This window comes from Chlorocebus sabaeus, chromosome 29, assembly GCF_047675955.1.
Source record: "Chlorocebus sabaeus isolate Y175 chromosome 29, mChlSab1.0.hap1, whole genome shotgun sequence".
NCBI classification, from domain to species: domain Eukaryota; kingdom Metazoa; phylum Chordata; class Mammalia; order Primates; family Cercopithecidae; genus Chlorocebus; species Chlorocebus sabaeus.
In genome coordinates, this window is record NC_132932.1 from 19,800,706 (window position 1) to 19,813,015 (window position 12,310).

General features: G+C 37.4%; 1 protein-coding gene across 1 annotated transcript in view; it reads right to left on the minus strand.

Moving 5' to 3' along the window:
- Window positions 1-1,196: 1,196 nt before the first annotated feature.
- Window positions 1,197-12,310, minus strand: part of LOC140710655 (cytosolic carboxypeptidase 4-like) — a 168,286-nt gene continuing 157,172 nt past the window's right edge. Inside the window, exons 3-5 of the mRNA XM_073012912.1 lie at window positions 11,381-11,512; window positions 2,849-3,025; window positions 1,197-1,298 (exon numbers count right to left, since the gene is read on the minus strand). Coding sequence (XP_072869013.1) covers window positions 1,197-1,298; window positions 2,849-3,025; window positions 11,381-11,512 — 411 coding nt within the window. The remainder of the gene's footprint in view (window positions 1,299-2,848; window positions 3,026-11,380; window positions 11,513-12,310) is intronic.

A 12,310-nucleotide genomic window follows, 5' to 3' on the forward strand; every position in this document is an offset into this window, starting at 1 on the left:
AGCCACTTGCCTTTGTGTATGCAAACACACCACATATGTGACCTCAGGTCACAAACACTCAGTGTAAAGCCCACAGCTGTCCACATAGACTGGATGCCTCTAAAAAAAAAACGAGCCCCCAAAGGATGCATCATTCCATTTTGGCTTTTTCTTTAACAGCCTCAATAGCTTTGGGTCCGTCCCTAATAGGTAAAGTAAATCTCTCAGTGGGTGGGATTTCCACATTAAATACAAGTTATAGATCTAAGTGTATGACCTAGCAACAGAGACTGTATCCCAAAGAAACAAAAGCCGGATAATTTTTTTTCTAATTAGCCAACCATAGACGGGAAAATAGAAGAGAAAATATCATATTAATAATCATTATTTTAAGGTAATAGCTTATGTTCTTTAATGTAGTTCCAATATAAATGTCACTGTAAGAAATTATATTTCATTTCAATACTAACAAATCAGGTACTTAGTGTGCTGGGGGAGAAATGATTGGAGCTACTTTAAAGCTGCATTAACCAGAGAAACTGCAAAAATATTTATATTCTTATGAAGGAAGGAAAGAATGCCCCTCACGGGTGTATTTAAGTATCCTCCATCTTTTGGATAAATGGTAACACTAAACAAAAAATGGAAAGATGACCTTAGAATAATAACCTCAAGACTCAACTGGGACTCAGCTTCCCAATGTACAAAAAGCATTTGCAATATGTTCAGGATGGAAATTTCTATGCTGCTTTATAGCTCATAGACTGCATTGTGTACCTCACACAAAAATCACCAAAACACCCAACTCTGGACTGGCTTCCTTCCCATGGGGTGGGCCCTCCCATATGTAAAATTACTCACCATGCCCTTGCTCACTGCCTGTGATTCTGCTCAGTTACTCAACAATGTTTGTAAGGACAGGAAAACAAAGAGAAGGAGAAAACTAATACATTCGGAGAGGTGTTTCATATAGAGAATGGGATTGTTAAACCAAAACCAGGTCTAGCACTATTAGGGCTTTCTCTAGCCAGTTCTCCCTCCATTCTTCCTTCTAGTAACCCCATGCAAAAGCCATTTGGAAAATTTCACGGGATAAATGCTGTGCCAATACCTGAAGGCCATCCATTGAGCGAGCCCTTACATTCTTTGTCCTCTCCAACAGCCTGTATGTACACTGCATGGTAGAGAGTTGGTGAGGGCCTGGACCGATGAGTCATTTAGTTTTCAAACAGCTCCAGAGGACTCTGAGTTTCCAGCTCTGAGTTTCCAATGCCATCGTTGATACTTATGTGACTAGAAGCTGTTAGTTTGAATTGGTGCTTGGAGAAACAAACTCAATGAAAGTCACGAAGCCAATAAATCTCTGAAGAGGTACACGGAGTTGTCCTTAAAACAAATGACAGGCCCCTTCCCATCAAGACACATACACAGAGAGAGACAAAACCTATGTCCATAAGGCCTTAAAGTCACAATTATTTCAAGCTTTTTTTTTTTTTTTTTTTTTCCAATCTTATATGCTTTGAATGACAAGGGAGTGAACAGATTCCTGATTATATAACCTCCAAGTACATTCACATATATGTTTTCTTTTAGTCCTTACAAAATCTTGTATGGTAGGATAAAAGGAGTCCTTATTAAAATCTGCATTTGATATATGAAAAAAAATAGGTTGCTAGAAGTAAGTAGCTTTCAACACTGCTGGTAAGTGAAAGAGTGAGATCTCTTGATGGCCAATCTCATGCTCATCCAATGATTTCAGCTCTTCTTATTCTTCATTTACATTAATGTGGGTGAATAGGATTAATTCAGTCAAAGAATTTATTAATTCAGTAACAAAACAATTATCTGAAGCAAGTCTTTAGACTAAGTGGCTATTTGACAGAATTAATAGTCAACATGGGTGGTTTGATAGCCCTGAGTTAAAAAAAATCTTCGACCATGTGAGAAGTTAGATAATGTGCATCGCCTGTCACACCCTGTACTCTCCTCGGTAACTAAGAGATTTCTACAAGCTCGGGATTGCCTAGGTGCCAAGTGCTTCCTAGCTGTTCCAGGAGACTATCAAAGCTAACACAATGAGCTCAGTGCTGGTGAGGTCCAGGTATTCTTGGGGTTGAATGGAAGTCACTGAGGAGGTCTGTCAGCTTGCCTAAGAAATTTACAAGAGTCTATTACCCTGGCACTGTCAAAATATCCTTTATTTATGCTTCTCTATGGGGGAGTGGGAAAAGCAGCCAGAACAGCCTGCTGTAGCAGCTATCCAGCTGCTCATGCAGTTAATATAGCTGTAGAAAGAATGTGATTTATACAAGAGCACTTTCTCTCAATGCTAGCATATGAGTCCGAAACCCACTCATTCTGGGAGACCCACACTGTGCACACACTTTTGTGTGCTCTGGAGACAGCAGGATAACAAAGAGAGCTACAGATTTAGATCAGCACAGAAGATGGAAACACAATAGATATATGTACCAACAATATCTACAGACTGACCTATGCTCTTTATGATATACATAGAACTAGTCCACTTGCTGCAGAAGACAAGAATTTTGTGCATATAACAGAGTCAGGCAGGCAGAGGTTCTGTAAAAGTTGGGGATGCACGTCAAAGGCTCCTTGCTGCTTTCTGGTGAGGGCAGCTGATTGAAGAACTAAATTGGAAAGCATGCACTCATTGCTTCCAGGATCAACATAGATGATCCTGCAGGTGAAAGCAATTGTTGATCCAGTTTTTCAAGGCAAGGGAGCAGGGCCAGACTCTATTTGGAGCCTTCTCCCCCTTTTCGGCGAGAAAGCAGGAACAAGCTGTCTGTAATTTCTATGTATTGCTGCTGGACAGAAAGCATGGGTGTCCTGCAGTCTCACATACCTGATAGGGGCCCTGGTTGCAACCACAGTAGCTGCTTTCCATGGTGTAGCTTCTGGACACCCCCATCTCTCTCCACACCACCACCCGGGCCGTGGAGGCTCGAGATTTCTCCACAAGGAAGCTGCAGCTGCTCATTGTGAATGCTGGTGCTAGTTTATCAAGGATTTTGGGAAGAGTCTACAATTTAAAAAAAATCAAACTATGATTAGTTGTGGGTGACTAGGGATAGTCATCATAAAAATAGCTTCTCAACATTGTTAAGCGTCTATCTATAAAACACTTGTTACTTTAAATCATTTATTAACTCTAAGAAATGGCTATCACTTTTAAAAAATCATTTTGCGGATAAGGAAACAGGCTAAGAAAAGTTAGAAATAGGCCAGGAGCGGTGACTTATGCCTGTAATCTCAGCACTTTGGGAGGCTGGGGCAGGTGGATCACCTGAGGTCAGGAGTTCAAAATCAACCTGGCCAGCATGGTGAAACCCTGTCTCTATTAAAAATACAAAAATTAGCTGGGTGTGGTGGCAGGCACCTGTAATCCCAGCTACTCAGGAGGCTGAGGTAGAAGAATCGCTTGAACCCAGATGACGTAGGTTGCAGTTTGCCGAGATCCCGCCACTGCACTCCAGCCTGGGAGACAGAGTGAGACTGCATCACAAAAAAAAAAAAAAAAAAAAAAAAAAAAGTTAGAAATAAATAGCTGAAGTCCAGAAAACTATAAAGTTGCTGGAAAGGAATCCAAATACCAACTGGTCAACTCCATAATCTTTCAGTTCCACTTTTCTGCATTGCTATGGACCAAGGCTTGCACACATACACTTGGCCTCATACATGAAAGAGTTGAGACTATGGAAAGCCTCAGATTTCACAGGGACTTGAAATTTACAGACTACATCCAGCCTCACTGTTACTTAGCAGGGTCATACTTGGGACTCTTCACTTATTTCACAAGGCCAAAGGGGCCAGTGATGATTCTAGAGAAGAAGCACACATAGTTCACTTCTTTCCTAAGAGTGTATAATTGCCAAAATGAACTTTTCGTCTCATCTTCTAAGCCAAAAATCTGAAGCTTGATCAATTACAAAACTTGAAAATCCATCCTCTCTGGGTTCATATATCCCACCTTTTCTTGGGGTAAAAATACTTTATTTATGACTACTTAACCTCCATTTAGAAGGCATCTCTAGACACTTGACACCTCGATTGACAGAAAGGGATCTTCCAGCCACTGGACCTCCTCCCCAGAGGACAATGACTCAGAGTTGATAGTATACACAGTCCTGAGTCAGCAGAAATACTGCACTTAGTCCCAGAACTTTTATAACATTAACAAGAAGGATTCTCTGATTTTAGTGCTGGCAGAATATGCATAAACTAACACATAATATAAAATTACATACATTAAACAATAGTGAAACCTTGGGCTTTTAGACAAATTACAGGGAGAAAGTAAAGAAGCATAACAAGTTAATGAGAATATAAATGAAAGAATTATTTTTAAAGAGATGTAGTTTTGTTAATTTCTAGAACATTGAGCAAATCTCTTACTATCTCTGGTACTTACTGTCCTCATGTTAAATGTAACTGTTAACTATAATTATTAATTATCTTATAAATTATGTTATATAAATATATTAGCATAATTATTAATATAATTTACTATGATCTCTAAATTCCTACATAGCCTCCAGACTTACAGGTCATCTAAAAAAAGGGAGATAGAATGCTAATGTTGTCTTCACTTGAGTGTCTACAATTGTCTCCTAATTGATTTCATCCTATCTACCATCGTCCCTCCCTTCCTATAATCCCTCAATCTATTTGTTCCTTCAAAATGCTCATTACAATTACAAATGAATTATTGTGTATGTATTAGTTGCTTATTTTCTATCTCCCCAGAAGCCTAGAAGTTCCATGAGGGCAGGTCTGTGTCTTATTTAGGGGAAAATCCCTACACATCGAGCAGTATGTTGCTCATAGAGGGTACTACATAATTATTTGCTAAAATAAATAGAATCTGCTAGTCCAGACCCCTGGGGGTCTGGTCAAATAGACGTAAATATATTGTTTCTATATCCTACAAGTAAAGTGATCAATAATACTTGTAAATAGATTTAATTTATCATTAGCGTACTATGTTGCAAAAGTTTACTCTTACATTGTTTAAGTGACTTCACCTTTTTTACTTAAGTGAAACTATTTTTTTCTTCTGTAGGTTGTGTTTCTCTCTCTCTCTCTCTCTCTCTCTCTCTCTCTCTCTCTCTCTCTCTCTCTTTTATAAAGACTTTATTTAAAGCAGCTTTAGGTCCACAGTGAAACTGAGAAGGAAGATGCAGAGATTTTCCATATGCCCCCGACTCCTGTCCATGCATGGACTCCCAATCATTGACATCCCTCACCAGAGTAGTAGGTTTATTGTAACTGCTGAACCTACATTGAAACATCATCAGTCAAAGTCTATAGTTTACATGAGGATTCTCTTCACTTTTGGTTCTGTACATCTTACGGGTTTGAAAAAATGTATAATGATGTGTACTCAAAAGTACAGTATTATCTAAAGTAGTTTTACTGCCTAAGAATCCCCTCTGCTCCACCTATTTCCTTCCAAATTCCTGGCAACCCCCATCTTTTTAGTCTCCATAGTTTTGCTTTCTCCAGAATGTCATACAGCTGGAAATACAGTATGTAGCCTTTTCAGGTTGTTTTCTTTAACTTAGTAATATCCATTTAAGGTTCTTCCATGTCTCTTCATGGCTTGATAGTTCATTCCTTTTCAGCACTGAATAATAATTTATTGTCTGTTTATAACAAGTATTGGGCTGGAGCTGTCTTTTCTTGTGATGTCCCCATTTTGGATTTGGTATCAGAGTAACACAGGCCTCACAAATGAGTTGGCAAGTGTGTCTCCTCTATTTTATGAAAGGATGTTTTTATGATTAGTACTATTTTGTTCTTAAGAGGTTGATAGAATATATCAACAAAGCCATTTGGGCCCAAACTTCCATTTGTAGGAAGAGTTTTCATTACTAATTCTACTTTTTTCCACTTAAAATAAACCTCATCAGACTGTCCATGTCTCCTTGAATCAGTTTTTGTAGTCTGTGTTCGCCTAAGAATGTATTCACTTGTTGGCATTTAGTTGTTAATGATACTCTTTTTTACTTTGTAAGATTTGTAGTGATGTCCCTTCCTTCAATCCCAATTTTGGTAACTTGTATCTTTTTTCTTTACTTTGTCTGTCTAGCTAAATGATGATCATTTTGTTGATCATTTTAAGAAATCAAACTATGAATTATTGAATAAAAAGCATGTTATTTATGGATGTTCTATTGTTCATATGATTTTTATTTCATTGATTTTACTTTGGCTTTTATTTTGTTCTTTCCTATACTTTGAGATTTATTTGCACTTCTTTTTCTTGTTTCTGAATGTGGATGCTTAGATTATTGATTTTAGATCTTTCTGCATTTCTAAATATTCTAAATTACAAAGTTCCCTCTATGTACTATTTTTGCTGCATACTATAAATTTTGATATATTGAGTTTTTTTTTTATTCACTTAAAGATATTTTCTAATTACCCATTGGATTTCCCCTTCAAACCATAAGTTAATTTGATACACATTGTTTAATTTCCAAATATTCACAGATATCCCAGATTTCTAATGAAAGTTAATTTATAATTTAATTCTGTTGTGTAGGTGCATATTCTGTGCATGTTTTCCATCCCTTAAAATATATTGATATTTATTTTATAGCCTATTATAGGGTCTATGCTGGAGAAATTTTGATGGGCACTCAAAAAGAATATATATTCTTTTGTTTTGAAAAGAACTGTTATATGTAAGTTAGATCAGGTATTCTCTACACTAATTTTCTGTTTGATTATTCTATCACTTACTGAGAGAAGATTAGTAGAATATTCAACTATTATTATTAAATTTTAAATGCCTTCTTTCAATTTTTTCTTCTTGTATTTCAGAGTATATATATTCACATACATTTATAATTGTTATACCTTGCTGATTAACTATTTCTTTCAGTATTATGAATTGCACCCTTAGCCCTAGTAATATTTCTTTTTTTAATGTATATTTTGTCTTATGTCAATATAATCATCTTTATTATGGTTACCATTTGCATGGTATATCTTTTTGCATCTTTTAACTTTCAACCTGTTTGCATTATTGAATCAAAAGCATGTCATTTATAGACAATATATACTTGAATCTATTTTTAAAATCTGGTCTTACAACCTCTGCCTTTGGAATGAAGGGTTTGTTCATTCATATTTAATGTCATCATTGATATTTTTGGATTTACATTTGCCATTTTGTTGTTTGTCTCTATATGTCTCATATATGTTTTGTTCCTCCTATACTATCTTCTCCTCTCATTATATCTTCAAATATTTTTTTAGACATTTATTTTCCTCTCCTTTTGGGCCTCCCATTACATGTTGGTTGATATGCTTTATGCTATCCTATAGGTCTCTACAGTTCTTTACTTTTCTTTAATCTTGTCTGTTCTTTGAATTGAATAATTTGGGATTAATCATCAAATTTACTGATTCATTCTTTACTATCTTGCCATCTCAAATCTGCTGACAATCCCATCTAGTGAATTTTTTATGTTGATTATGATACTTTTCAACACTGTCTCCTTCCTTCCTTTCTTCCTTCCTTCCTTCCTTCCTTCCTTCCTTCCTTCCTCCCTTCCTCCCTTCCTTCCCTCCCTCCCTCCCTCCCTCCCTCCCTCCCTCCTTCCTTCCTTCCTTCCTTCCTTCCTTCCTTCCTTCCTTCCTTCCTTCCTTCCTTCCTTCCCTCCTTCCTTCTGTTTTGAATTCTCTATCAAAGTTCCTTATATATTGAGTAATGGTCATCATATTTTGCCATTAACTTTTGCACATAATTTTCTTTACTTATTTGAACATATTTTAACAGTTACTTGGAAATAATTATAAATCCACTATCTTGGCCCACTCTGTTTCTACTGACTGCTTTGTTTCCTAAGGATGGATTTCACGTTCTTGATTCTTTACAAAATTGTAATTTTTGCTTGAAAACTGGACATCATAGATTATACCTTTTTTTAGCATCTCTGGATTCTATTTTTTAAATGTTTTTTAATTTTTAACTACTTTCCTGGATTAATCTGCAGAATATTTATTTCTTTTTTCTTCTGCAATGTGTGCCACTGATGTCTCTATGCAGTTTCTACATTCTTATTTAAATTATTTAGCTTGACATCTGTGGCTGCTTAGCATAGTGGTTATACAATAATTTGGGCAAATATGGTACTCAAATATCTTGAGTACATAAGACTTCCACTCTCTCTTGATTGATTTGTAGGTGATTTGGGAAGACATTCAAAATTGTGGCAGTTCTTAAGTCTCTTTGGGCTTTATTTCTCACTGGGCTCTCTTGGGTCTCCTCTGAAGAGACACATGTTTTTCCATAATCCATGTGATACAGTTTAGATATTTGTCCCCACCAAAATCTCATGTTGAAATGTAACTCCAAGTGTCAGAGGTGGGGCCTGGTGGGAGGTGACTGGATTACAGAAGTGGATTTCCCATGAGTGGTTTTGCATCATCTTCTTGGTGCTGTTGTCACAATAATGAGTGAATTCTCATGAGATCTAGTAGTTCAAAAGTGTGTGGCACCTCCCCCTGACTCTTTTTCTGACTCTGTTTTCACCATATGAAATGCCTGCTCCCCCTTCACCTTCTACCACGATTGGAAGCTTCCTGAGGCCTCCCCAGAAGCAGATGCCAGCATTATGCTCCCCGAACAGCCTGCAGAATCATGAGCTAATTAAACCTCTTTTCTTTATAATTTATCCAGTCTCAGCAATGCAAGAATGGCTTAATACACCATGTATTTACAGAGAGCTTATCTTAGCTTTTCTATGACTGTCTCATTTCTAAGGTCTCCCTTGTAAATTTCTGGCTCTGTGTGTGTGTGTGTGTGTGTGTGTGTGTGTGTGTGTGTGTCTGTCCTTTTGTTGGTAAAACTGCATTGCTTGATGACCAAATAGAGTGGAGTCAGGAGCAGCCCCAGTCAAAAAGGTTACAGACCCCTGCTGTTCTTACATGAAGTTCCAACAATTTTCAAGAATAAATGCTTCTCAATTTATCATCTGTATTTGGTCAATTTCCAGAGTCTTAAAAGGGCTGCTTTTCAAAATTTTCTTCTGTTTTATATTTGCGTTTTGCAGAGAGGATTCACTGACCTCTTTATACCAATGTAACTAGAAGTAGGTACCATTAAAGTTGATTAATAAAACTGAATAAATGTTGCAGAATGAATTTGAAATATAATAGGGCGCATAATTGTCTCTTCAATACTAAGGGTGAATGACCAAAAAAAACCTCTTAGATAAGTTTAACATGTTTAGAATTGTTCCACTTTCGATGGTAATGAAGGAATCAGCCTCTCAGCATCAGCAGGCTGCTGACCACTGGCAGATATCATGATGATAACATTAACCTGTCTTACAAGGACACTCTTCGCTGAGTCTCAATTTTTCCATCTGTATAATGAGTGGGTCCTTTCAATTCTGAGAAGATCCATTTGTATACACAAAAGTCTTTTTAGGCAGATCACCAGTGTTAAGATAATCATTTACAGATCATTATGTCCTAGATTTAGAGTGTCAGTGATAGAGGGAGTTATATAATACGTGGGACCCCAAAAAGCAAAGCTATTTGGGTTGAAAGCAAGGGATGTGACCAAACCATATTCACTTCACTACTTCCACATATGTCATAGTAGCCCATGAATCGCCTTTAAGGAAGCCCAAGGCACCAACAAACTCGATGTAATAAACTATGTAGAAAATATAACTTCCTCATTTCACAAGGGAGAAAAGTGAGGCTCAGGCAACTGACCCATTCACAGTTAAAGGAACTTATAGGTGAGTATTAATGTATAGATGGATTAATCTCTTCAACAGCATTGCTATTAAATACCACTGTGCTTATTCTCAGAGGCAGAAACTGGCATACCTATCTCTGTAATGTTACGCCTTTTACCTTAGCTTACGCTAATCTGGGCCTCAAAATATTTTTTGAATTTATTAATTAAATAACATGAATCATACACAAAAATTAAAATATAGTTAATAAGAACCCATGCTATAATTCCCTACAATGTCTGACTTCTGCCCCATTTCACGTCAGCTTCATACAAGAGACTTTTTTAAGGTTCTGTGTCTTATACCTTTTCCTGTGTATATAGGGAATTATCTATCAATATTATTACCTTCTCTTGGAAAAAGAGAAGTAAAAAACACACTGACTCTACATTTAAGATAGGACCATGGTAGATTTTTTTGATTCAAGATGTATCACACATAAGAGATCATTTTATATGGGTTGGGTCCACAGGAACTGCCCAGATGAATGCTTTAATTTACTCAACTAGTTTCCTAAATAAGATTAAGTTATTAAGCTTGTTATGGTTTATCATCATTACTCTGGTTGAGCCTTACAGCAAACAGATTATTGAGGATAACTGTTGATTCTGCTATAAAAGCCTTGGGGTGGTTGTATTGATCAGCGGCAGTCTATTTTTGATGGACTGGGTGAAGAAGGCTAGAGAAGAGGGGACGTATTTCCAGGTGAAATGGTGATTTGGTAGATTTTTACCTCTTAATACTATCATTAACCCTGGGAATGAAGCTGTTTTGCAGATAGTAAATTGCATACCCAGAATAACAGACTTAGAAGAGGCAGATACCATCATAATTTTCTACTTTTTCTACATAAATTGTAAACAAAGACCAGTTTTCATTTAGTGTTTGGGCAATTTTGCTTCTCTGTTTCTTCTTGATTCTCACTATGCAATAGCTTGTTGCCTATATCCTGATGGAAAGATGTACTCTTTTCTTTACCCCTCCCTAATTTCCTATGTGGTTTCATGGAGGAACAGTTGAGCTCTAATCACTAAAACTAAGGTAAAATAGAATTAGGGTCAGCGGATTACTGCTCCGTTTATTATGGAATGCTCAGGCAGAGAAATATGGATGGTTTAATGGCTTATGTTTGTTCATCCCTTCCTATTTATTTGAAGTCCTTTTGTATTCAGTATCATTCTGTTCCTTCCATAAGCTATGTAAGAGAGGCAGTATTTTTACTATCCTCATTTTACAGATGGGAGAAGGGTGGTTCAGTGAGGTAATGTTAATGACCTTATAATCACACAGTTAATAATTGAATAATTGCCAAGTCAGGCATTAAGATGAGTTCTTTTGTCTGTAGTTCTCATGCCTTTTATACAATATCAAACCATATAGAAAACAGAGGCAAAGCAACGAGGAAGTAAGTCATAATTCAACAAAAATTAGGAGAGGTTACACATGCCTCCAGCCTGCTTGTATTACAACCCTATGGTTAAAATAATCAAAATGCTTATTTACCAAAAAAAAAAAAAAAAAAAAAATTAACAAATGAATGGGGCATGGTCTTAAAGGTAAGAATAAAGAATATGGACACAGCATATCTGGTGTCATTCCCTACAGCGGCTTACCCTGTAGTTGACGTCCTCTAGGATAGTAGATGTGCCTACAGTGCATGCTGCTTGCCACAAGGTTTCCTTGACGCTACAGCCATAAAGGAACACATTCTTCTTTTGGGAGTGGCCATGGAAGTCACAGAAAACCTACAATAGCCCAACAAAGGAGAAAATACAACCAGGTCACGTCATTGGTTTCTTAAATCCACTTAAATCATATCTACTAATGTTCCATTGCTCAAAGAAAGTTTAAAATGTCAACTTTCTCAGATGGATGCTGTTGAGTTAGCAGAACCAACCATGTGGGAATCATTGATGTCTTTGGCAAGAGTGGTATTGATTGTATTGATGGAGTTATCAGGGGAGAATGTAGACTGTAAGGGTCTTTAGGAGTGAACAGAGTATGAAGAAACACAAGTCATGTATAGCTCTTTTGATAAATTTACTTGTGACTGGGTAGGAGGCATGGGCAAACCTGGAAAAGAAAATAGGAACAAGGGCATTTTGGCCGGGCGCGGTGGCTCAAGCCTGTAATCCCAGCACTTTGGGAGGCCGAGACGGGCGGATCACGAGGTCAGAAGATCGAGACCATCCTGGCTAACCCGGTGAAACCCCGTCTCTACTAAAAAAGTACAAAAAAACTAGCCGGGCGAGGTGGCGGGCGCCTGTAGTCCCAGCTACTCGGGAGGCTGAGGCAGGAGAATGGCATGAACCCGGGAGGCGGAGCTTGCAGTGAGCTGAGATCCGGCCACTGCACTCCAGCCTGGGCGACAGAGCGAGACTCCGTCTCAAAAAAAAAAAAAAAAAAAAAAAAAAAAAAAGGAACAAGGGCATTTTAAGATATCTATGAGCGTTTTAAACAATTTGATGAGAACACATGGACACATAGAGGAGAAAAACATGTTGGGGCATTTCAGAGGGTGGAGAGTGGGAGGAGGGAGAGGA